General features: G+C 42.7%; 1 protein-coding gene across 2 annotated transcripts in view; it reads left to right on the top strand.

Annotated features, from left to right (window-relative positions):
* KBTBD2 (kelch repeat and BTB domain containing 2) overlaps window positions 1-27,742 on the top strand; it is a 168,741-nt gene that overhangs the window by 103,231 nt on the left and 37,768 nt on the right. For both annotated transcript variants that reach the window (XM_069215419.1, XM_069215412.1), the window contains one exon: window positions 19,309-19,474. In XM_069215419.1, the coding sequence (XP_069071520.1) occupies window positions 19,313-19,474 (162 nt within the window). In that variant the 5' untranslated portion in view covers window positions 19,309-19,312. The remainder of the gene's footprint in view (window positions 1-19,308; window positions 19,475-27,742) is intronic.

Below are 27,742 nucleotides of genomic sequence, written 5' to 3'. Positions count from 1 at the left end.
GTCTGTACCTTATTTGATAAATAGAAAGCTTTTGTGATTACTAGTGATAGCGGGGCTAAGGATTTGCCTACATTTGTTCTATTGAGTACAGCACTTGATTGGTCAGAAGTTGTGATTTCACTGAAAGCTTGTTTGTGTTGCACTTTTAGTCTTATGGGAAAGCATATGCACAAGACTGAGTTGGTTAGAATGGCAAGCCAGTGATCATGGCTACAAACCTGAATTTTTTTTTTTTTTTTTTTTTTTTTTTAATTAAAATAAAGTAGGTATGCATTACATTTCATTATGAAAATCATATTATAAAATTATTAGGCATTTAAGGCTGTATTGTTATTACTCTGTATTGAAGCCTGCAGAGAGAGATACATGACATCACACATCACTGTAGCAGGTAGGCGTCTTGGTGCGTGTTACCTCCCCCCCTCCCTGACAAACTGTGGTGAAGATCAGCACTGTTATCATTATTGTTAGGCCATCCTAGGAGGGTAGTATTTTGCCAACTATAATTTCTTATATATTTGTAATTTTATGATTGTTTGTTTGACGATTGCCTTTTGGGAAATTTTATGATTTTATGCCTAGTACCGGTTTGTTATTAAAAGCTATGACACCGGTTGTAGGCCTGATAATTTTATTAAGAAATGAATGTGTTAAAGCCAGTAGGCCTTTAAGAGTGGATTCTTATCACATTGGTACAGGTTGCAGGCAAATATGTGTTTTTTTTTTTTGTTTTTTTACTTCATATCTCACAGATTATTATAGCAGGTACATGTTCTGGTCAACCCCCTGTGACGTATCCCGAAGCTTTTTACGTGATAATCTGTTAACCCTTTTTATGAATTGTTGTGTTCTTTTGCTAGCTGTAGTTTTGTACAACTTTGTAATTTTGTAACTGTGTGATGGTTGCACCTTGTGCACACCTTCAGCAGGCCTGTTTGTTATATTGTGAAGCCAATGGTAAATGCTGTAGTCCTTATTGGTTCATTGGGAACAGTTTGACAGAGTCCATAGATTTCATCTGCCTATTATGAAAAGTTATCAGAAAGCCAGTAGGGCGTGACTTACCTATTGTGTAACACGTGCTAAAGGCAGTAGAATTTCAGGGTGGATTGTTATGTCAACCACTGTTGGGATAGAAGTTTTACACTATAAAAATCCATATTAGGCCATTTTAGGAATGATTTTATATTTTTTGATAGCTAGAATTTTGAATGTTTGTAATTTTATTATGGTATAGAGAATGGTTGCTGTGAGAATGTGTCTTATTAGTTGGGGTGGCTTGTGGTCCACCACAAGTAATGAAGTCACTGTTCTAATAAATCCAGCCAGAGTTTCCACTATTCTAAACCTGAGCTCAACCTCTGGTAGCTAGTGCACAAAGTGCACAGGCTTAACTTAGTGAAAGTGTTTAAAGCATTTAGTAGTACTAAAACAGTTCAAGTCGAAAATACAGCACAATAATAATTCCACTCCAGTTTATAAAAAGAGTAAACTTCAGTGAACAATATTTAAGTGAAAATAGCACCACAAATCACCAGTGGTAGAGAATTGTTGTGGTAGATGCTGGGTGTCCACCCGAAGTGAAAAAACAATCACTATCTTAGATCCAGTCTAAGGTTGCAGTCATTTAAACCTGAGCTTGACCTCTTGTCACTATGCCACAGAGCAGACAGTCTAAACTGAACAAAAATGTGTAAAGCATTTAGTAGTACCTAAACAGTTAGTCAAAAACACTATAAAACCTCCATTCCAATTGATAAATATAGAGTAAAATGTAATGCACAATGACACCAAAACAACGAAAATCCAATAAGGAGAAACAGATCTATATATTTTTTCAATTTAAGAGGTGCCAGTTGTGGTAAGGTGGTCACGGTAGACCAGGACTTAGACTTAATTTAAGGCTAACCAATATAGAATGCGGTTCAATTACACCTAATAGATTGGCCCCAATAGAGCCTGGAAGGAGGAAAGTTCTAAAACGTTTGCGTTATTTTTCTGAGGAAAATATTTTTTGTAGGCGGGACATACCTGAAATTCAATCAGACGCATGGAACTGCCTGTCGGATACTGTGGTGATTGGTCCCCTTAAAGCTCTGGAGCAGTGGCTTTGAAAACATTCCCAAACTTGTTTTGGTGCCCAAACAACCACAGGAATACACTTCCAAGGCTGCCAGGACCTCAAGCAGAGCACTTGGAGACTTTCAAGCTGTCGGACAGAAGGCAACAGTACAGCGCATTCCATTTGTCACTGGTCAGCTAGGATTATATGTTCCTGGAGTCACCCATGAGATCAGCCTTATTATCCTTGGAGAGCTTTCTGTTGTTGGATTTCAAGTTGAAGGGGGTCCAACCTCCTGAGGTCCTTCTTGCAGGTCACAGTCTGCCTGGGACCCCCTTTTGTAAGTCCAGCAGTTTTCTGAAGAGGTGCCATGCGGTGCTGCGTTAATGTCTGGAACTAGCTAACCAACTAATGGGTTAAATGTACAGAGGGTCACTTTTTCAGTGATTCCGGTTTACCTTACTGCAAACAGGCCCAAATGCCTTGTTACAAGGCATTTTCGAGATGACAAAAGTCCTCTGCTTCCGTACGTACAGCAAACCAAGAGACCAAAGTCTTCTAAGGCAGGGGTTCCCAACCTGTGGTCCGCGGACCCCCAGGGGTCTGTGACACAGTCCCAGGGGGTCTGCAGGCCTGGGCCGAGGGAAAGGCACTTCTCCAGCTGGGGCATCTGGCAAACATGTGCGTGCTTTTATTTTTATTACTTCCTTGATTCAGCAGTTTTAAAAGCAATGCAAAGTTCCTTGTATATCCAGCAGCTTTCAGGCAAAAAATAAAAGCATCAAGATAACTCTGGTGATTAATGTAGCTGCAGGAGAGAGATGGGAGTTTTGTGCAGTGACAGTTTTGACTCAAGTGTAGCGCAGATGCTTAATATGCCTGCTGCAAAGAACGTGTATCATGCAAATATAAGTATTTTATGTGCATAGCACAATGGGTATTGGTTTTGTCAGAGATTCTTTTGTTACTGTGCATTTCATACGTTATAATCATAATATAGCAGAGTGAGCTATGACCTACCATTAAAGAGCTGCATGCAAACTGCATGGCACAAATTAGACTTTTTTTTGTTTTTGTTTACCAGTTTACTGCAAAAAAAAAAGGTTTGTTTGCGTAGAAATACATTTTTATTGAAGTCCACGCTCCTCACCTCATCAGGGAAGTGATACGATCTGGTCAGGCCATCAACTGGAGCAAATCAGAACTGTTTCCATTAACTGATACAACGGTTTCCTACCCCCTTGACTATCCACTGCAATGGTGCGAAGACTTGCCAAAATATCTTGGCATTTATCTGCATAGAAACATTGCTGAGGTGGTCAGTTTAAATTGCGGTCCTGCAATTGACAAACATGTCCCAGCTAGAGGATGCATTACACTCCTCCTTTCCATGGCTGGTAGGATAACTATAATTAAAATGGCGGTCCTTCTTTGCTTTTTATATTTATTTCTCAACATTCCGATTGCGCTATACAATAGTTTTTCTATACTCTTTGTAGCCTGCTTACGAGACTCATATGGTCTAGGACACGACTCTTCCGTACGAGCGGGAGGATTTTCATCTCTATTATTTAGTTGCCCAGACATACTTTGTATATTTCTGGCACCACCCAGACGCCCGACTTCAATATCTTAAACCTGATCATGCGCAGGTTCTTCCCTTTTCCATCTCAGTGCTTTTGCCACAGGGCCTTCCCAGGACCCCGGCTGAAATCCAGACAGTCTCTACTACATGCTGGGCATATTTCAAGCTTTGCCGTTATCTAGGCCATGACACGATGTACTCCCCTCACCTTTCCCTATTATGGAACCCATGGCTTTCGCTTACACTGTAGCGGTTAACGCAGAGTATTGAACGCCCGTCACCTACATAAGATATGTGACCTCTTTAGTGAGGCCACACTGAAAACAGCTGCAACGTTGAATGAGGAACACGCGGTAATGTATCTAGAGCACCCACCACTGCCTAATTACGCACATGAACCAATTGAATTCCCTCCACTTTCTAATTATCGTGTCCCCTGACAGTGGACACCTGATCTCTTGATTCTACCGTACCTCCTTCAAGCTAAGATCCGTGGAGGTAGAGAAATCTAGATCCTCATGGGAACACGACTTGGGGTGTCGTTTGTCCAAACCTATCTCCAGCAATCAGAGGCATAAACTATTACACTGCAAATACCTCCACCGCATTTAAGTAACTGCAACGTCTTGCCAAACTAGACTCATCCCGAATGCATTCCTGTCCAAAATGCTCGGCCAAGAACGCTGACTTTGCTCATTTATCTTGGACCTACTGTCCTGTCTGTGCATTCTGGGACTCAGTAATTACCATCCTCACACAAATTACAGGACACCTGCTCACTCCTAGGCCGCGTTTGACATTATTGGGCTATGTAAGGCCATTAGCTCAGTCTGTCCAACGTTTTCTCACATTGGCCTTCTTCCTTGCGAAGCTGCACTCAACTGGGGCAGCCATTCAACCTCTACCAAGTCTGCATGGCTGCGTAACGTCTTACTATGATACGACTAGTGAAACTTAAGCAGCGAACAGCCACCCAACCCAAAGACATATGGCAACCACTTAGAAATTCTCTTGACCCTGCAACGCCTCCTCCCCTGAACAAACTGAAGATTTGAGAGACTGATTCATTTCACCAGCACACAGCCATTTTGGCCCTCCCTCTCTGTGTGGCCCATGCAGACAGTTGTACTGAGGAGTTGGGTGATTAATGCCCTGGGTTGGTTTCAACCTTCCTCTGTCTACACTCCATACTGTAGTTGCCTTCTGCATTCCCACCCCACTAAGCACTGTTGCCCCTTATTAATGTCTGCGAACTATTGAATCGTTGGTAGCATACCTTCAGACTTAGACTGTGGTGATGTTCTTATTATGATCTTCTGGTGATTGTACTTAAGTTTGTAATTTATTTTTTTGTTTAGATTTGGTATGCAGCATAAAATCTAAATAAAGTTTAAAAATAATTTTTTTAAAGTCAACTCTAACCACTGTGTTGTATTCTGAATCCTGAGTGTGCTTCTCCAGACCAAGCACTCTTAAAAAATGCCTACCAGTGTGGATGACCTGTGAATACTACACATTGTAGTACCATGTAAAGTGCTCTGATGGTTTTGCTTTCTTTCCCCACCACACATTTATGTGAAAAAGCTTTCTCTGATTTTATGTACCTGAAAATGGGAATTGTTTGGGAAATGTCAAATCTGACCTTAGGATGCAGCTTTCCCAAATAAAACCAAACATTGAAAGGTTTGTCACCTAGATGCAGCACCTACCTTCCTATTAAAATATTTAGATTTTTGCATATTTGTTCAATATAAAATAATCGTATCTTTAGTCATTTGAGTATTTGTTTGTGTACTTGTGTATGTATTTTTCGTAAATTGCTGTTTTAATGTTTGAAATTTAAATCATACAAATTGCTTGGGGAACCTTGACTTCCAGTAATGATTCCTGGGGGGGGGAGGGGGAGAGGAGTCATCAGTAGTCAAAAGGCTGGGAACCACTGTTCTAGGGCAAATATTAGTATTAGTAAATCATTGTTTTGACCTGTTCATAGGGTTATTTTAACAGGTCTTACTACATGATTTAGACTGGAACAGTTGTGTTTTTTGCCTTGAACTGTGCGCTCGGAACAGTCTTGGGAATGGCCGACACTGGGAGGCAAAATGTATTATTCTGACTCCAGCCCTATAATATTTGGAGAGTGGCGACTTTCCCCCAGAGATATTTAGGAAGGGTTTAAAAGTAGTATTTTTGTAATGCTGAAAGTGCTTCCCCGAAGGCGTAGCTTAGGGCTAAAACAAACTAGGAATACCCAACAGTCGGTCTGCAATGGTGGACCTGAAGCCATGTTTCCCATATCATACTAGTAGATGGCACATTAAGTTCTGCAGTTCACAGGTGACAGTGTTTCATACAATCAGTTTATTAATCCTCACCATATAGCCTTATAGAGAAGTTAAAGAAGCAAACTGATTAGCCATTTTCTACATGATTAAGGAATCTGAGCACATGCACTGGGCAGCCATGCTCCGGTGCATAGAATCTAAAAACCAGCAATACAGTTCAGCAAAAAATGGGGGTGACCTCTCAAAAAGGGGCAATTTCTCAGTCTCTTCCCTTTATTTTGGTTAAGTTGTCTTCCATTGGTCTAGGAGTGTAATTTACACTGTGCCCATCCATGCCAGCAGGAGGGTGGTGGTTCAGCCCACTTCAGCCATTGTCGCTCTTGCCCTGTGTAGGAAAGTTGCTTTTTGACATGATCACCCCCCACTTTGTCACTGGTACTGAGGTTTTTTGATTGAGGTGCATTGGTATCCCTGGTGGCTAGGGCCTGGGTAGAGTAGAGGAGAGGGTCCCTAAGAGCTGCAACACAGATTTTTGCCTTCCTTGGGGATCACCCCGCCCCACCCCTCCAATAAAAATGAGAAGCACACAGCTGCCATAGCAGCCTGTGTGCCCTGGTGCAAGCCATGAGAAAACACTTGGCACACTCTTGGTGTGCCATGCCCCCATCACTGAAATAAGTCAGTCATCCCTGAGGCAGGCCTAAGAGCCCTAAGGCAGGGTGCAGTACGCTTAGTGCGTGGCCGTATCTGCACAAGTCGATATGGCCCTGCTATGCTCAGCCCCATTGTTGAGCATTGCAAGTGAACCTGGAAGCCATTTTAAGGTATGTGCTGGACACTTGTCAACACGAGTGACGCAGTCACATAATGGCTTCACCAAACCCTATGGTGTTACGTATTGAACACTTCGTCTTGATAAATCCGGGCTGATGCCAGTCTAGGATTTATTCGGACATGCACTTATTGGGCACTTTAGAGTTGCCTCCTCAACCCCACTAGTCTCTTGGTCTGCTGACGTACTAGTTTAGTCCAGTTTGCCAACACCAGACAGGGTTCTGGCCCCCTGGAGGTGAGAGCTTGTGCTCTGAGGTCAGAAGCAATCCCTGCTCTAGAGAAGGGTGTTACCGCCAACTTTAGCAGGATGGCTAGCAGATCTGCATATCAAGAATGGGATCTTCAAATACCCTGCCACCTTTGGTATGCACAGCCCGGCTTCCGCAGTCCTGGTTCATTTGGCACCAGGACAGGTGGAAAATTAGTCAGTCGTGTACCACCCCTGGGCTAACCACGCACCAAAGGTGGGCTAGTCGAGGTGGACACTCAAAGAAGGGTTCCCCCATCTTTGTTTGGGTCTGAACCATGCTACCTGGGTGAGGGATATGCCCACTCACCCACAAGAAGTGGACATACTGGGGTGTAGGAACCCCCAAGGGTGAGTAGCCCATTGGGTACTATCCTACACTCCCATAAACCCCCCTAAATTCAGTATTTAGGTGGCTCCCAGACACCGTAAGCCAGATTCGTCTGATGAAAAAGAGAAGAGGACACAGAAGAACTGGAAGAGAGTAAACTGCTGACGCCTGGTAAACCTTTGGCGCAAAACCCCACCTGGTTACCTGCTGCCATCCCGACAATCGTGACACCATGACTCTTCCTGCAGCTGTTTGTGGAGGTGATGAAGGCAATATTCATACTGGACGTACATTGTGCCTCTTCTGAAAGCACTAGGAGGATCAACAGGTGGTCAAAGTTATAAGCTCTTTTAAGGTGGTACTGTGAAAGGAGTGTAAAACAAGTTGTCATTCACATGTGGAGATGAGGGCACTACCCTCTGATAAGCTTAACTGCTTGCCCACACTACCACAAAAATATATTTTAGAATTGTTATTTTTACCCTTGTAAACCAATGAGGGGCGCCCTGGACTATCTGCATAGTGCCCACTTACGTTGGGTCACTGTATAGATAGCCAGCTTCCTACACCCTATAAACGACAGCATTTGTATGATAACGTGCACTAGCCTGAAAATGAGTGTGCTTTAGTGCTAGGGATGATAGGCCAGCCCCTTTAGTTTAAACATTTTCTCTTTCTAGCCCCCTTTCATTTCTTTTCTTTTTTAATTTTTAGAAGATACTACAGTTCTCTCATTATAGTAATAGACCATCTGCTTTCCACTCATTTAATCTGCAGTATTCCAGAATCTGTGTGGCCACTTTCTGTTAACCAGGGACAATCATAAAATGGCATGGATCGTAGTGTAGTGTATTGATGCACCATTCTAAGATTTTGGTTCTAAAGGTGGCTGCCATGCTGACACTGTAAAACAATACACTGTCCAGTACCATTGCAAGATGACCACCGCTATCTTGTTTAATTTTATTTATATGACAAGCATAGAATTGCAATTTAGGTAGCAGCTTGTTTTTTTTTAAACTTTATTATTTTAATTTATCTTGCATATGATGAGTTTTGTGTGTTTTATTGTGGTTGTGTAAATGAGTATATGTAAAACTGAATCGGTGTGTGGCTAAATGTAGTATCAGTGGAAGGAGCAGAGGTGGATGCCATGTGTGGTGAATTTTGAGTGCCTAGGCCTTTCACTGATTGAAGGGTTTCTTTCATTTATAACCTAGTTCTGTTGGTTTTGCTAGTACTTATTAAGCTTTGTTTTGCAGCATGAATCCTTTTATAGATTCACATACTGTACATTATTCCACCATCTAGTGTTCGAACCATAACTTCACTCTGTTTCTTTCAGTGAATTGCAGATGCTTTTAAACATTTAAGCTGTTATAACCATAGCTTCACTTTAACTAATCTTTGTGTTTTTCCTCTGATTATATAGAGCAACAACACACAGAAGGGCCTCAACAATTGCACATGCCAGAGCCATGGTCTTCCACCTGACACTGTGGCCAACCGCAGTATTTGTAATCATCTTTTGTTAACCCCTTCGCTGCCAGGCCTTTTCCTCCTCCTGTGCCGAGCCTTTTTTTGGCTATTTGGGGCAGTTCGCGCTTAGGCCCTCATAACTTTTTGTTCACATAAGCTACCCACGCCAAATTTGCATCCTTTTTTTCCAACATCCTAGGGATTCTAGAGGTACCCAGACTTTGTGGGTTCCCCCGAAGGAGAACAAGAAATTAGCCAAAATACAGTAAAAAATTCTTTTTTTTTTTTTTAAAGTGGGAAAAAAGGGCTGCAGAAGGCAGCTCGTGGTTTTTCCCTGAAAACTGCATCAACAAAGGGTTTGCAGTGGCAAGATCACCATCTTCCCAGCTTTCGGGAGCAGGCAGACTTGAATTGGAAAACCCAATTTTTCAATACAATTTTGACATTTTACTGGGACATACCCCATTTTTACGATTTTTTGTGCTTTCAGCCTCCTTCCAGTTAGTGACCAAAATGGGTGAGAAACCAATGCTGGATCCCAGAAAGCTAAACATTTCTGAAAAGTAGACACAATTCTGAATTCAGCAAGGGGTCATTTGTGTACATCCTACAAGTGTTTCCTACAGAAAATAACAGCTGAAATAAAAAAATATTGAAATTGAGGTGAAAAAAAACAGCCATTTTTCTCTAAGTTTTACTCTGTAACTTTTTCCTGCAATGTCAGATTTTCGAAAGCAATATACCGTTACGTCTGCTGGACTCTTCTGGTTGCGGGGATATATAAGGCTTGTAGGTTCATCAAGAACTCTAGGTACCCAGAGCCAATAAATGAGCTGCACCTTGCAATGGGTTTTTATTCTATACCAGGTATACAGCAATTCATTTGCTGAAATATAAAAAGTGAAAAATAGGCATCAAGAAAACCTTTGTATTTCCAAAATGGCCACAAGATAAGGTGTTGAGAAGCAGTGGTTATTTGCACATCCCTAAATTCCGGGGTGCCCATACTAGCATGTGAATTACAGGGCAATTCTCAAATGGACATCTTTTTTTACACACTGCCTTACATTTGTAAGGAAAAAATGTAGAGAAAGACAAAGGGCAATAACACTTGTTTTGCTATTTTGTGTTCCCCCAAGTCTCCCGATAAAAATGGTACCTCACTTGTGTGGGTAGGCAATAGCGCCCATGAAAGGAAATGGCTCAAAACACAATGTGGACACATCACATTTTTTCACAGAAAACAGAGGTGTTTTTTGCAAAGTGCCTACCTGTGGATTTTGGCCTCTAGCTCAACCGGCACCTGGGGAAACCTAGCAAACCAGCGCCTAGGGGAATCCAAGATGGGGTGACTTGTGGGTCTCTGACCAGGTTCTGTTACCCAGAATCCTTTGCAAACCTCAACATTTGGCCAAAAATACACTTTTTCCTCTCATTTCGGTGACAAAGTTCTGGAATCTAAGAGGAGCCACGAATTTCCTTCCACCCAGCGTTCCCCCAAGTCTCCCGATAAAAATGGTACCTCACTTGTGTGGGTAGGCCTAGCGCCCACAGAAGGAAATGGCCCAAAACACAACGTGGACACATCACATTTTTTCACAGAAAACAGAGGTGTTTTTGCAAAGTGCCTACCTGTGGCTTTTGGCCTCTAGCTCAGCCTGCCCCTGGGGGGGCAGAAATGGCCTAAAATAAATGTGCCCCCCCCAACCCCCTTGGGGAGCGACCCTTGCCTACGGGGTCGCTCCCCCTACGTGACATTGGCGCAAAAAAAAAATCCCCAGTGCCTAGTTGTTTCTGCAGATTGATCTAAAACTGGCTGATTTGCCCCTAAGGGAGGCAGAAATGGTCTAAATACAATTTGCCCCCCAGGGGAGCGACCCTTGCCTAATGGGTCGCTCCCCATCTAAAAAAAAAATAGCCCTAGAGGTTTCTGCCCCCCCCCCCCCCCGGGGGAAGAAATGGCCTAAAATAAATTTGCCCCTCAACACCCCCGGGCAACGACCCTTGCCTACGGGGTCACTCCCCTTGTGTGACATTGGCGCAAAAAAAAAAATCCCCGGTGCCTAGTTGTTTCTGCCCCCCCCTTGGGTCGCTCCCCATCTCAACAAAAAAAAACAAACACACAATTTTATTTTTAGCCCTGGCGCCTAGAGGTTTCTGCCCCCCCTGGGGGCAGATTGGCCTAATAACAATAGGCCGATCTGCCCCCAGGGGGGCCAGAAATGACCTAAAATAAATTTTCCCCCCTAAACCCGCAACCCCCCCGGGGAACGACCCTTGCCCACGGGGTCGCTCCCCTTGCGTGACATTGGCGCAAAAAAAAGATCCTCGTTGCCTAGTGGTTTCTGCCCCCCTTGGGGGCAGATTCACCCAAATGGGGCAGAAATGGCCTAAATACAATTTGCCCCTCTAGGGGAGCGACCCTTGCCTAAGGGGTCACTCCCCATCTGTAAAACAACAACAAAAAATCCCCGGGGCCTAGTGGTTTCTGCCCCTCCCCCCCTCCCCCCCCAGGGGGGCAGAAATGGCCTGAAATAAATTTGCCCCCCAGGGTAGCGACTCTTGCGTGAAATTCACGAGAGAAAAAAAACTCCCTGGTGTCTAGTGGTTTCTGTCCCCCTTGGGGACAGATTGGCCTCATAAAAATAGGCCTAGAGGTTTCTTCCCCCCCCCCCCCCCCCCCCCAGGGGCAGATTGGCCTTTAAAAAAAATATATATGCCCCCCCCTGGGAGCGACCCTTCCCCAGGGGTCGCTCCCCTCATGCCAGTTTCCTTTTGGAAAATAAATCCCTGGTGCCTAGTGGGCATTTCAAAAGCCGGATTGCTTTACAATCCGGCTTTTGAAATGCTCAGAGAGACTTCAAAGGAAAGGAAATTCATTTCCTTCCCTTTGAAGCCTCTCCGGCCTCCTCCACGTGATCGGGAGAGAAATGCAAAGCATTTCTCTTCCAATCGCACTGGAATCTGAGCTTCCAGCACGATGGGAGGAGGCCTCTGTGACCATCAGTGCGTGATCGCGCGCTGATGTCACAGGGGGGTGAGGGGGTCAGGGTGGAAGGGGAAGGTCTTCGCTTCGCTGCTAAGCCTTTCTTTTTGGCTCTTTGGGGTAGTTCACACTTAGGCCCACATAACTTCTTGACCACATAACTTCTTGACCACATAAGGTATCCACACCAAATATGCGTCCTTTTTTCAACATCCCAGGGATTTTAAAGGTACCCAGAGTTGTGGATTCCTCTGGAGGGGACTAAGAAATCAGCAAAAAATACAGTACAGCAAAATTGTTTTTTGTTTTTGTTTTTTAAAAGTGCTGCATTAGAAAGCATCTGTTTTTTCCCATGCAGATGGCATCAACAAAGGTCGGCAGTGCTTAAATCACCATCTTCCCAGCTTTCAGGATCAGAAAACAAAATTTGTCCCCCCTTTTTCCTTTTTTTTTTTTTTTTCTCATTTTTCTTTCAACCTCCTTCCAGTAAGTAACAGAAATGCGTAGGAAACCATTGGTTGTTCCCAGAAAAATGTCACACATGAGTTGAAAAAAATAGCCATTTCTGTTTTCATCTGTACCTTCCACTAACTGTCCTGTTTTTCTAAAAGTAATATACTGTTATATCCACTGGACCCTTCTGGTTACAGGGATGTATAGGGTTTGTAGGTTCTACAAGACCCAAAGCTTACCCAGAGCCAGTAACTGAGCTGCACCTTGCAATGGGTTTTCATTGTGTACCTGGTATACAGCAAGTCACTTGGTAAAATATAGATTGACAAATAGGTATCAAGGAAACCTATATTTCTGAAATGGACACAAGATATGGAGTTTAAATCCCAATATATTAATGGGTTAGCAAAAGCCCTTAGCTGTGGGGCCGCTCCCCCTCCCTGGTGTCCAGTTGGTGGATCCCTGCTTGGGGATCGCTCTCCTGCGGTGATCCCCAAGCAGAGAAGGGAGGGGTACCATTGGAAAACGCGCTGATCATCATTTCAGTGAAAACCAAAAACCACCTCAGGAGGTGAGAAATCTGGTACTGCCCCTCCCCAGGTTGTTTCTTGAAACAGGGAAATCCCTGACTCGCACACAAGCACCGTGGCTGAGGACAGCTCCCATCCGTCCTTGAACACAGAAGGAGTTAAAGAAAAGGACTGTTGGGGAAAAGCGTTGCCCCATCTCACCATAGGTTAAGGAATGCTTGAATTTTTTGTCAATGGACTGAGAATTTTTCTTCTAACTGGACATGTTGAGAAAAATGCTGATGGTCTGCCTGTTGACATGCTGCTTTCCTCCTTCTTAGAAAGACGTTTCACTCCGGTAGTGGGATGATGGGGGACTTTGCAGCCCAGTGTTTGCTGTCACAAGGTGACTGATTACATGGGACAGCAACATTGAGTTCTATAGTTTTACCTGAAATAGTTTGCTGACAGATAAGGATATAGCTCTGACTTCCTATATCCTGATGAGGCCAGTAAATCGGAATGGCCGAAACGCGTCGACATATATCTTGAGTTTTGGTGGAATAAATGAGTGGTATACATGTTCTGTTGCACTTTTATGTCATAAGTAATTTGTTGGTATATACGTACGTCATTATATGTTGGTATACATTTTCTATTATGTCTTGTATGTAAAAAAAATGTTTTTATGGTTTTCTGGTGAAGGGTGACATTGTGTGAGACAAGAATAAATTGCAAAAAGAGCTCTAGAAAGAAGAAATGATTATTTTCCAGTGACTAATTTAGGTCTTCACTGATGTGTTAATAATTCACATATTGTTCCCGTCGTATGCCATGGTTGGATTAAGGATGGTTCCATTAGAGACCGATTTTTTTTTTTTTTTTTTTACAAAAGACTAATCTAAAAAAAGAATAAAAGCATGTGTGTAGGGAACATAATGTGCCATTCAAAACTATTTATTGTATGTGGCAGAAGGCACAGCGCAACACTTTTCCCTTCTATATTTTCTTCAGACTCCTGCTGATTGTCCTACATACCTCCCTGCTAGCATATCACATATGTGTAAAGTATCAGATCTGCTTTAGGTCTCCAATACCATGGAGCAAGGAAAGGGTTACAAACATACTCTTTTCTCTCTTACCCAACCAGCTGTTGCTGGTAGTCGGTGTCCCACTTTGATCATGATTTCCCAAGCCCAAATTGGAAATCTTATTCACTTGTGCCGCAGTTAGAACTAATTTAGAGAGCCGCAGTATCTTTCACATTCATCAAGGTCCGATGGCATGTCATTGTCTTGCACAACAGTAGGATTGATGACAAATCTGTATCCAGCTAGCTTTCACTAAGCAGATATCATTAGAAAATCTAGATCACCGTGTAGTTATCATATAGCAGTGTATGTATTCAGACTAGAATTGTGCTTGTGCTCAGCCAAGGCCTGTTCAATGCAAGTTCTTGTCCTTAAAAGAAGCACAAACTTGTTAGGACTAATTGCAAAAACCTCTGAATCGAATCCCTTGGTACAATACTTCATTTTTTCGGAAGACAAAAATAGACTAGGTGATTACTTTTATGACTGTGCTCTAGCATAGCTTCTCAAACGTTAAGAAATCAATTTTGTAGTGAACATCTAAAAACCAATAAATCTTAATCATTGCATTTTTTTCCACCTCCATGAGCATTGCTTGCCAAGCAACTGCACTTCCTGAGTGGGCCCGGAGCTGAAAAGATTATTATTGATAGTTCAACTTGACTAATTAGATCTATGAGAATCATGGAGCACTTTACTGTTTATGTTGTTAAGTGTCACTCTTGCCAAGATTCTCTTGAACACATTTTGTAAAGCTATATGATTAACAAAAAAGGACTTGTTTTTGATAGCCTTTATCAATAGGCTCAAGAATTGCATAAAAGTGGACCTTTTAAAATCTTTTGTAGGACATACTGATGGAGAGCTGGCTTGTGTCAACATTTTTACAGTTTATATATTTTTAAGATTGCACCATCTTTATATTGTACAGGTTTGTTGATAAACTAAACTGTTACTTAAAATTAGAAGTAAAGTATGAAACTACTAGTTATCTACCATGTTCTTAATTGTTTGTGTTGTGATTTTTACTTGTCACAGCAGTATTGTTCTAAATGTGTTAACGGGCAAAATAGGCCCTGATTGATGTTGGGGCAGATTGTCCTCCGGTTGAGGCCTGGAGTTTGCAGGTGCTCCTCTGTGTGGACGATGCTGTGATTAAGGCTAAAACAGCAAGGGGCTTGCAGGTCCTTTTTAAAGCCTTCAGCAATTTTATGAATGGATTTAACAGTTAATGTAAAAAAATCTTACGTGATAGTGGTAGGTCCCGTAGGGCTAAAACATGAAAGTTCACCCTGGTGAATAGTGCCCTTCCTAGAACTAGGTTTGTTTCATACCTAGGTTTGCTATTTGACTCTCTCCTGTGTTGGCGTCCCTTGGTGTCCAGGAGGAAGGAGGAGTTTGCCAGGGCTGATGCCGTGTTTGGCTTTGCTACACGCTAGGGGAAAAGACCAATCAAGGTCATTTTGCAGATATATCAGGCAAAATGTGTCTCTAAGGCAGTTTATGAAAATGGGGCGTGGGGTTTCATCAACCAAAAAGTCTTGCAAGTAGCTGAAAATACCTTCTTAAGAAGCCTACTTTGTGTCCCTTAAAGTACACCAATATTCTCTGTTCGTGAGGAGTTGGGCATAGGTTATGTAATGGATGTAATGGCTTTTGGTCCTCTTGATTTATGGTTAGATAGCTGGACCCGACCCACTGCTGCACTGAACAGGGATATTCTAAAAGATTGTATGGTATTGGATTGGTCTCTTAATATCCCCTGGCTTAAGTACATCAATGACATAGTTCTTCGAGACCCTTACGGGTGAGTAGTTGCGCTTTATAAACCCTGATTTTAACCCAGATTATAGGAAGGGGTGAGCTGTTTAGCACTCTGAAGGGGATAAACAGAGCAGGCCAGAAGTGGGCAACAGAAAATTTCTTCCGGCTGAGGAGCAGTTTCAGGGAGGAGATTGCCCTCTTGAAACCCCGAGTGTGTGCCCACTACCTATTACATGCTGTCCCCTGTACTGAACTGTATCTTTTGTTGGTGAGAAGTACCTATGAGTGTTTCCTTTTAACAAGATTCCGATTTTAACTAGATTCAGGCTTGACCTTTTTTACCTCATGTTAGTTTTTCCAAGGGGGAGACACTTGGGCTATGTACTTGGTCCTTGTGGCTGTGAAAACTGGTCACCACAGGAGCCCCCACACTTTTTAGGTCGAGCACGCAAGAGCTCTGACATGTTGTGATCTATCTGTGGGCTTTTAAACACGCCTTTCACTATCACTCATTCATGGGCTTGCCTTTCAAAAATCCTTTGTTATTATTGGTAAATGCTTTACGTTTGTCAGTCCTTGGGGCAGTTTTGTTACCGCCTTGGCCATCGACCTTGTTACATGGATAATTGCACGTTTGCCAGTACGTTTGACTGCTAGCAAAACTTTTTTCCTTTTGTCTCTCTCCTTCGAGCGCACGCCAGCCATGGTGCTTTGAATGGACTTGCTTATGTCAACTGTTTTACTTTTCATTTTCTATTTGTGGCAAGAAAAGTCCAGTTAGGAATTTACAACGCTAGTAACTCTAACACGAGCAAACGCAAAACCCATTGCATTGCAAATGCTTGTTAATGTTCTGGAAATTGTACAAGTGCCCTAGGAAAGCGTACCTTATTCCATTATTGAAAAAGATTAATTTTTCCCAAGCACGACCTGCCATCATGTTTTTGCAGTTGCTGTCAGAAAATATCATTTTTCTTTGGGGTGTTTTCTAAAAGCTGCTATGAGTGTGAGGAACGCCCTTGAATAGATTGTATTGCTTATTTATTGGATGATCGTCTGATCTTGTAATTTTGTTTGTATTTTTCAGACAGGATGTACATATATTTTTTAATTTTGTATATATCGATGGATTGCAGGATATTCGCTTTCATGGTTTGTACATTGAAACGACTAAAGCTTGATTTGGTTTAGAAACTAGTCATTGGCAGTAGATACTATATTAGCTTGTATGTTTGGCATTTGAGAGCATTTGTGATGTTCAATTTAACATCTAGTGTAAGCAGGCAAAACATTTTGATGGAACCTCACTGTCCACTCAGGGATGTGGAATTCCTATCGCCCGACGCCCGGGACATCCTGTTTGGGGTCAAGGGCAACAAGTTTTTATGTTTACTTTGTCCTTGGGACAAGTAGGCCCAACCCCCTGCAGCACAAACCCTTTGGCTGCCTGTTTACAGAGAGTGGAACTCTCTGCAGTTGAGGTAATGTGTTTCCAAAAGATAATGTTCGAACTTGTATTTATGGTTCATTATTTGAAAGCCTTCATTATTAGGGTGAGTGCTGTAAATAAATGTTTTAAGGTCACACTTCACTACTGACATTGGTTCCAGTACCAAAAAAAAAACATGTACACACATGTTTGAAAAGTTTAGGCTAAGAGGCTAAGTATAATGCTCCCAGAATGCTCTCTGATTATATGCAAATGAAGTGTCATTTAGTAAAATGTGTTGATGCATGCTAGTATTTCCCAAAAATATTTCTAATGGAAAATCAGTGTAACCATTTTCAACACGATTATGGGAAGCATGAAAATAAACAAACACTGACAAAGCCAACTGATCTGACATATTTTTATAAGTCTTTTACTTTCATCAATGCGTGTCTTGTTTTGACATGGCTTTTGTAACACTTTTTTGTTGTGGGAGCTACCAGGCCCTCAACATTGTAACAAACACTGGCAAAACCCCCCCCAAAAAGTTTTTGAACTCTAAAAGCACACGTTGCCACCAGCGGCATAACAAAGGCCCCGCAGCCGCCCTCCAGGGGGCCCCTTCAGCACAGCACCTGCCCTGAGTGAATCTGGAGAGGGGGCTCCTCCATGTTCTTTGCAAAGGGGCACCCTCCAGTTTCGTTACGTCACTGATTGCCACTGTAGTTCCTGACACTGAACAAAACTACTTTGTGTGGCAATATGCTCCTTGTGGAAGAGCAGAATGCGATCCCTCACAGTAAAGCCAGCCGAAAGAGAGAGAAATAGAAGTTTAATAAAAACAAAATGTCTTTGTTAACACCAAACCTAATTAGGGACCAAGACCCAACATGTAGGTAGCTTTTTGCATGTCGCAAACAGCGACTTTCGCTGTTTGCGACGTGCAAAAAGCACATTGCGATGCACACACCCAGTTTTGCGATTCAGTAACCTGGTTACCGAATCACAAAACGGGTTTGCGACTCGCAATTAGTAAGGGGTGTTCCCTTCCTAATTGTGACTCGCAGTGCAATGTAGGCTTGTTTTGTGACCGCGAACGCGGGCGCAAACCAATCGCAGTTTGCACCCATTTCAAATGGGTGCTAACACTTTCACAAAAGGGAAGGGATCCACATGGGACCCCTTCCCCATTGTGAATGTCACTGTAAACATTTTTTCAGAGCAGGCAGTGGTCCTGCTCTGTCTCCAGCAGGCCACCCATCGCGAGGGGGTCGCAAATTGCGACCCACCTCATGATTATTCATGAGGTGGGCATTTGCGAAGCCCTTGCGAATCACAGATGGTGTCAAGGACACCATCCTACATTCGGATTTGCGACTCGCAATTTGCAGGTCACAAATCTGAACCTACCTACATGTGGCCCCAAATTTTTAAAGAAATTCACAAAAGTGCACCCATGGTATATGTCGTACCCCTGTAAAATATTTGTGAACTGTATTTTAGCATGTGTAAATACGATGTGTAGATTTGCTCATGTGAAAATCTATTGAGCATTTGCAAGTTCATTTTCCCTCCAGCTACTTTCTTCCCAACTCTGGAAGAAGTTCTAATTCTGCCATTGTCCGGAGTAAATGTCCAACCTTTCTTATTATGGGAAAATATTAGAGAGAAGCTGGTAAAAATCTTTAAAACATGCAGGTTAGTAGGTTTGCAGACTCAAAGCATTTTAGCCCTGCAACTATTGCTTACTGCTTCCTCCAGCCCCAGTATGCAGATCTGCAGAAAGGTGGCAAAATAAGGAAATTGCTACAGTAGGGATTGAAACTGCAAGTATTCAAGCCCTACTATGGTAGTAGCCCTGGCATAATCAGAGAGGCTATTAATTGCTGCCGTAATTTGTCGCCACACTACATGGCACCAAAGGGACAAGTAGATCTTTTTACAGGACAAGTAGATTTGAGAAGCAACCTGTCCCCTGGACAAGTAGATATTTTAATAAATTCCACACCCCTGCCACTATTTCTCCACAATATCACCATTTATGGTAAACACAAAGCTTTCACTAAGTTTTATTTTTTTATTTTTTTTGTTATCTTTTTGACAAAGTAAGTTATTTATTAAACTTCTCATCTTTAATGCAATTTTATTTGATTGTCATGATGCGTAACGATAGAGATATGATGTAAACATTAGTGTTTGCTGCTCTGCTCTGTTGAATTGTTTTCTAAACTGTTAAACTACTTCTGTTTCTAGGGCTATGTTCATGAGTGGATTAAGTGAAAGCAAGCAGACGCATGTACATCTGAGAAATGTGGATGCATCTTCGTTACAGATCATAATAACTTATGCATACACGGGTAACCTGGCAATAAAAGAGAGCACTGTAGAACAGCTATACGAGACTGCATGTTTCTTGCAGGTAAGACCTTCAAATGGTAAAGTTTGTGCCTGAATGGTTCAGCAGCACAGAATGCAATGTTTGACGCTCTCAATACCTTTAAAATAAAGTGATATGTGGAACAGTCTCAAAGTATCCCTAACCAGTCCTAACAGGTGCATGAAAGAGTATTATTCTGTGAGATAAAGGTGACTTTGTACAACTTGAAAAATCCATCAACCATAACCTGCAAAATCAAAAAACTTTAAGATTTTGCATCTAGTTTCATAAATAATAATTGGATATTAGCATCACATATTCCCGGTTCATGCTAGTCCAGTTTTTTTCTAACCAGTTGTGTGGCAATGGTAGCTTGGATCATAATGCAAGCTATTATTCAAGCAGTAACCCCATCATTCCTGATGTTTCTAACCAACTTCTCCGTTGCTCCACACGTGATGTCATTGTTTCTCTGCTGAGCTTTGGGCAGTCTTGTTCTAAATGCTTAAGTGTTTCAATAATGTTGCAAGACCTTAAAACTGCTCTGTGTACAGTAAAATGTTCTTTTCCGGCAAACTGATTTACGGTTCTTATCATTTTATGAAAGTTGTATACCAATAACAGTAAAATTGTCAACAACCTAAAAGTCCTTATAAAAAAATTAAAATTGGGACACTTATTTTGGGCACAAAATAGAGTTGAACATCAGATTATCTGTCCTATGTAGAAACTGCGATATACGTCCACCCTATTAATAGTTTAGGGATTAAGTGATAAAAGAATCTTGTTAGAGGGATATGCCCATTAACTCAGTCACTCCATTCATTACGGCAACAGCACCATTACCTCATTTCTTTCAGCTGTCCTACTGTAAAGGACAAAATGGTTTACTGATTATATTTTAATTGAGGTAATGCCTATAAATATATTTGTAACTAGTTTAATGTACTTAGTATGATTTACTGTTGGTGTGGGTTAGTGTTGTTAACATTAACCCCTTCGCTGCCAGGCCTTTTCCCCCTCCTGTGCCAAGCCTTTTTTTTGGCTATTTGGGGCAGTTTGCGCTTAGGCCCTCATAACTTTTTGTTCACATAAGCTACCCACGCCAAATTTGCGTCCTTCTTTTCCAACATCATAGGGATTCTAAAGGTACCCAGACTTTTTGGGTTCCCCAGAAGGAGGCCAAGAAATTAGCCAAAATACAGTGAAAATCACCAGCTTCCCAGCTTTCAGGAACAAGCAGACTTGAATCAGAAAACCCAATTTTTCAACACAATTTTGGCATTTTACTGGGACATACCGCAGTTTTACGATTGGTTGTGCTTTCAGCCTCCTTCCAGTCAGTGACAGAAATGGGCGTGAAACCAATGCTGGATCCCAGAAACCGAAACATTTCTGAAAAGTAGACATAAATCTGAATTCAGCAAGGGGTAATTTGTGTAGATCCTACAAGGGTTTCCTACAGAAAATAACAACTGAAAACACAAATATTGAAATTGAGGTGAAAAAAACTGCAATTTTTCTCTACGTTTTACTCTAACTTTTTCCTGCAATGTCAGATTTTTGAAAGCAATATACCGTTACGTCTGCTGGACTCTTTTGGTTACGGGGATATATAGGGCTTGCAGGTTCATCAAGAACCCTAGGTACCCAGAGCCAATAAATGACCTGCACCCTGCAGTGGGTTTTAATTCTATACCGGGTATGCAGCAATTCATTTGCTAAATTATAAAGAGTAAAAAATAGCTATCAAGAAAACCTTTGTATTACCAAAATGGGCACAAGATAAGGTGTTGAGGAGCAGTGGTTATTTGCACATCTCTGAATTCCGGGGTGCCCATACTAGCATGTGAATTACAGGGCATTTCTCAAATAGATGTCTTTTTTACACACTCTCTTATACTTGGAAGGAATAAATGTAGAGAAAGACAAGGGGCAATAACACTTATTTTGCTATTCTATGTTCCCCCAAGTCTCCCGATAAAAATGGTACCTCACTTGTGTGGGTAGGCCTAGCGCCCACGACAGGAAATGCCCCAAAACACAACGTAGACACGTCCCATTTTTTTACAGAAAACAGAGGTGTTTTTTGCACAGTGCTTACCTGTAGATTTTGGCCTCTAGCTAAGCCAGCACCTAGGGAAACCTACCAAACCTGTGCATTTTTGAAAACTAGAGACCTAGGGGAATCCAGGATGGGGTGACTTGTGGGGCTCTGACCAGGTTCTGTTACCCAGAATCCTTTGCAAACCTCAAACTTTGGCTAAAAAAACAAATTTTCCTCACATTTCTCTGACAGAAAGTTCTGGAATCTGAGAGGAGCCACAAATGTCCTTCCACCCAACGTTCCCCCAAGTCTCCCGATAAAAATGGTACCTCACTTGTGTGGGTAGGCCTAGCGCCCACGAAAGGAAATGGCCCAAAACACAACGTGGACACATCACATTTTTTCACAGAAAACAGAGGTGTTTTTTGCAAAGTGCCTACCTGTGGATTTTGGCCTCTAGCTCAGCCAGCCCCATGGGGGGGCAGAAATGCCCTAAAATAAATTTGCCCACCAACCCCCCCCTCCCCCGGGGAGCGACCCTTGCCTACGGGGTCGCCCCTGCGTGACATTGGCGCAAAAAAAAGATCCCTGGTGCCTAGTTGTTTCGGCCGATTTGCCTCCAAGGGGGGCAGAAATGGTCTAAATACAATTTTCCCCCCATGGAAGCGACCCTTGCCTAATGGGTCGCTCCCCATCTCTAAAAAAACAAACAAAAAAAAAACACACAAAAAAAATGAGCCCTGGCGCCTAGAGGTTTCTGCCCTCCCTGGGGGCAGATCGGCCTAATAACAATAGGCCGATCTGCCCCCAGGGCGGACAGAAATGGCCTAAAATAAATTTGCCCCCCAACCCTCCCCGGGGAGCGACCCTTGCCTACGGGGTCGCTTCCCTTGCGTTACATTGGCGCAAAAAAAAAAATCCCCGGTGCCTAGTTGTTTCTGCCCCCCCTTGGGGGCAGAAAAGGCCGTAAAAAAAGAAAAATGCGCCCCCCCCCCCCCACCCCCTCAGGAGCGACCCTTGCCCAAGGGGTCGCTCCCTCATGCCAGTTACATTTTGATAAAATACACCCCTGGTGTCTAGTGGGCGTTTCAAAAGCCGGATTGCTTTGCATTTCTCTTCCGATCGCACTGGAAGCTGAGCTTCCAGCGTGATGGGAGGAGGCCCTGTGACAATCAGCGCGCGATCGCGTACTGACGTCACAGGGGGGGGTGGGGGAGGGGGGGTTGGGGGTGGAAGGGGAAGGGCTTCCCCTTCCATCCCCGCCTTGGGGGGGTGTGGGGGAACCCCACAGAGGGAGCGCTAGCGCTCCCTCTGGGCTCTGTGCCCAGGACGTAACCATTACGTCCTGGGCACAGAAGGGGTTAAGACCATCAAGTTTTAAAAATATTTTTTGGACAAAATATATCGAGCAAATTGTCAGAATATAGGATTATTTTGCACTGCTATGCTGACATGCCCCTTTGGTTGAATATTCCAGAACATTCCATACAGTTTAACATTTATTGTTTTGTTAACTGCGTTGGTTAAAATCCACTGCTGAAAGCTGTAGGCTCTAAACCACAGAAGCCAGTCAGTGTAAATCAGTGATGTTACTTCACTAACCGTTGCATGCATCTAAATTCACTGCAACACTAGATATGGTTACGTTTGGAGATCTTGCCTCACAAGAACTCGGAAGATTCAAAGAGCCTTTAAGGAATAATGAGCCTTAAAGTATTTGATCAGTACTTCGCCCTAAGCATAATTTCTCTGCTTTTTCCAGTGACACTGAATTTTCTCTTCAGACTTGGGCAGTGTGAGTGTAGATGTATGTTCTTAATCTTTAACTAGCATGGGCTTGCCCTTCCTTGCCAGTTTCCTGTAATTACTTGTGTATATATAGCAACTGATTACCCCAGGAATGGGTGTCCTAGCTCTGAAAAACCTGATCACACAGACCAATCTAGAGTGAAAACAAGTAAAATTTTTAATAGTTTAGGAAATTTGAGAAGATTTTTCCGAGATCTGATGAAAGAAGCAAGAGTGTTCCTAGATTGGGAGAAAAAGGGCGGCTGCCAAAGCTGCACTTTTTGCAATTTGGAATGATCACATAGCAGATCAAGAATGTAAACAACCGAGAGAGAAGCAAAGTCATATAGGTTTCAGACAGAAAGCTATATGTTGGTTTGTGGGGAAAAACACAAGGTCTTAATAAGACAGTGTTAGTGTTTCTTTATAGACAATCTGGAAATGGTGGAAAGATTGGCAGAGGTACAGTATTTCGTGATCAATTCTAGGATGAGGCGGTCATCTGCGTTCTGGATTAGTTTATGAATTTCTGATGGATGTGACCGAGCAAACCGACAAAAAGGGAATTGCAATAATACAGCCTGGAGGTAAGGGCTTGAACCAAAGTTTTTCTTGAGGTGCTGGGCATCAAGGAGCTCCTTTTTTATATTGAATAGGTCTTACTGTAAGCTTAATGTGTGCCTGAAAGGTTAGCTTTTCATTGATATTATGCCAAGGTTTTTTGTGTAGGTCCAAGTAATTATGGTCTTCAAGAGTGTGAGGTAACCAGCAGGAGGACCAGATGGAGGGCTTTTCAAAGATAATTTCGGTTTTATTCAGTAAAGTCAGAGAGCTGGGATTCATCCTGTTGGCTATTGAGCAGAGAAAGACTTTGAACTGACTCTGTAGGAAATTCAGATCTCAATTTAGTTGTAGAATAATCTGCCTATTGTACACAAGTGTGGAATCAAGGTTATGAGATTAAATTAGGGCAGCAGATAGAGCCACATAAATATTAAAGAGCATAGGATGCAGCATATAGATTACTACAATTAATGAGTATCAGTGTCGAATGATAGTGTGCCACAGTCACAACTTGGGACAGCTCTTGTAGAAAACAAAAAGTCAGTTATAGATGGTGCTTATGACACGAATGGCCTCCAATATACAAAGCAAGATGCCATTACAGACTGTATCAAAGACTGGATGGTGCTGATGACACAAATGACATAAGATAGATGCTATTGCAGACTGTATCAGTGTCTGTTGAAAGGTCCAGAAGGATGACGGCAGCTGAACCTCCCATATCTGAGGTGGTCCTGATGTTGTTGAAAGCTGACACAAATACAGGCATCTTGCTAAGGTGGCAGAGAAACCCAGGCTGGAAAGTATTCAGTAACACTTGTTCATCAGTGTGTTTCCAGATTCTGTAACATACCTTTCCGCAATCTTATCCATCAGAGGTTGCAAGGAAGCCAGCCAGTAGTTTGAAGGAACAGCCAGGTCTGGAGTAGGACTTGTTTTTTTACATTTTTTTTTTTTTTTTTAATAAAGAAAGCTGTAACCGAAGAAGCCTTTCAAGCTGTCGTCACAGCATCTAAATTAAGACAAATATTGTAAAGTCATGTAGGGAGTGGAGGTGGATACAGATTTAAACAATTTAACCCAGCAAGACACAAGAACAAAACCTGAGGAAATAGATTATATTCTCTCAAAGTGTATAGAAATATGGTCTCTATTTGTTAGTGGTTTGCACCCTGTCCAAGTAAGGACCCTCACTCTAGTCAGGGTAAGGGAGTTGCACAGCTAGCATAACCCCTGCTCACCCCCTTGGTAGCTTGGCACAAGCAGTCAGCCTTATCTCCGAGGCAATGTGTAAAATATTTGTACATACACAGTAACACAGTGGAAACACCTTTAAAGCACTCCACAGCAGTTCAGAAAAATAGCCAAAATTTATCTGAATACAAAAAGACCAAAATGACAAAAATCCAACATACACAAGTAAAGATGCACATTTTTAAGGATTAAATCTCACTCAAGTGCTTAAAAATACAATAGCTCCAACTGGGGCTATCACGATGTCTTGACTGAGTCATTCCCAGCAGTCCAATGCCACTCGCGAGGCAGTGCAGGCTGGTCATGGAGTCGCACGAACCCAAGGTACAGTTCCTTGGAAAAAAAGGAAGCAAAGACGTTGCACGGAGTTGGGGAGATGAGGTGTTGCAGGAGCCAGTACGGCGTTGGTTCCTTACTGCTATAGTGGAGGTGAGGCGTTGGTTCCTTGTAGTTGCTGGGGAAGTGATGTGGCATCAGTGGTCTGTACCCTATGATGAATCCAGCAAGTCAAGACGCGATTCATCGACTTCCTGCTGTTAGGATCACACCACAGGGGCCACAGTTGCTGCGGTGGAGTTGGGTGTCTCGGATGTAGGTGACATGGCACTCAGGACTTGCTCTGTGGTGGGACTCCGGAGGTGCTGCAGCAGCATCAGGGCCTGCAGCGTTGGTCGTTGCACTCAGCGGGAACCACATCTCTGATGCAGGCAGCAGTGTAGAGTCGGACAGCGTCACCAGTTCCGAAGTCGCTCTGGAGTCCATGTCCTTGGTTTCTGCTTGGTTGCACCAGAACTCACCCCCAAGGACCCAGGGACTAGATTTGACATCACTTAGCAAGTCAGGACTCTCAGCAAGAGTCTTTTAAGTCCCTGCGACTTAACAGGAGGCAAGCTCAGCCCAAGCCCTTGGAGGACCTTTTGGAAGGAGGATGTAGACAGCAAAGTCCAGTCCTTCTACTCACAAGACAGAAGCAGTGAGCAGCAGGCCAGCACAGCAAAGCAACAGGCAGAGTGGCAGTCCCTCCTAGCTCTTCTTTCTTGTAGAATGTCCCCAGTCCAGAAGGATTCTAACTTTGTGAGGTCAGAGGTCCAGTACTTATACCCATTTCTGCCTTTAAAGTAGGCAAACTTCAAAGAGAAGTCTTTGTGATGCACTTGACCCTGCCTTTCCTGCACTTGCTTCAGACATACTCTAGGAGGTTGGAGACTGCTTCGTGTAAGAACAGACACAGCCCTATTCAGGTGCAAGTGTCAGCTTCTCATACCACTCTTGCCTAGGAAGACCCATCAGGATATGCAGGGCACATCACAGCTCCTTTTGTGACTGTTTAGAGTGAATTCACAAACAGCAAAACTATCATCCTGACTCAGATGTTTATTCAATGGACAGACGGAGGCACAGAATGGTTAAGCAAGAAAATGCACAAAAAAGTGGCATTTTCAAACGTACAATTTGAAAACCAACTTCACCAAAAGATGTATTTTTATATTGTAAGTTCAGAGACCCCAAACACCACATCTCTATTTTCGCCCCCTGGGAACTTACACTTAAAAGATATGTCAAGGCAATCCCCATGTTATTCTGTTGGCGAGATAGTCCTTGCAATAGTGAAAACCACATATAGCAGTATTTCACTATCATGAAATGTAAAACACACGAGTACATGTCCTTCCTTTTAAATACATTGCACCTTGCCTAAGGGGCTACCTTGGGCCTACCCTAGAGGTGACTTACATGTAGTAAAAGGGAAGGTTTGGACCTGGTAAGTGGGTGCATTTGGCAGGTCGAAATGGCAGTTTAAAACTGCACACACAGGCACTGCAATGGCAGGCCTAAGGCATGTTTACAGGGTCTACTCGTGGGTGGCACAATCAGTGCTGCAGGCCCACTAGTAGCATTTGATTTACAGGCCCTGGGCACACATGGTGTTCTGTACTAGGGACTTAATAGTAAATCAGATATGCCAATCGTGGATAAGTCAATAACAATTAGACAGAGCACTTTCACTTTAGCACTGTTCAGCAGTGATAAAGTGCCTAGAGTCCTAAAACCACCAAAAACAGGTAAGACTTAATAGGAGGAAGGCGGCAAAATGTTTGGGGATAACCCGGCGAAAAGGTCCATTTCCAACGCCAAGGTAAACACTGATTGTATATAAGTCAATGTTGACAAGACAGGGATCAGTCAGATTCCTGAAAGATTTAGAATTCACATGCACTGATTCTGATGATGTCAGTCTCACAAGAAAACAAAAAACTTAGTAACTTAATGACTTGATACATTAATTTGGTTTAAGTGAAATTTAATTTGAAACCCCACCTTATGTGGGGGCACATCCTTGAAGCCAAATAGTACTCAACAATAAATGAAATAAAGTGCTATTTCAACTTTCCACCAATCTGTAATCTCTCCAATTTGAGTGGATTTTCTATGCGGAGAATGTTTTCACTGCCCTGCAGATATTGTGGCTAAATTGTCGTTTAGTTATAGTGAAACCATTCCAAATTTCCAAAGTTTCATTATTTCTGTAGAATAAAGTTGATTTGGGTAAACACTGTCAAATATAATTGGAACTGTAATAAAATACAGTTACACTGAGGGCTTATTTTATGTGAGATAAATCATTGGTTTAAAATAGTATTTGTTTAAATTAAGAG

Source organism: Pleurodeles waltl, chromosome 2_1 (assembly GCF_031143425.1).
Source record: "Pleurodeles waltl isolate 20211129_DDA chromosome 2_1, aPleWal1.hap1.20221129, whole genome shotgun sequence".
NCBI classification, from domain to species: domain Eukaryota; kingdom Metazoa; phylum Chordata; class Amphibia; order Caudata; family Salamandridae; genus Pleurodeles; species Pleurodeles waltl.
Note: the sequence above shows the minus strand (reverse complement) of the source record. Positions and strands in the feature narration are given on the sequence as shown.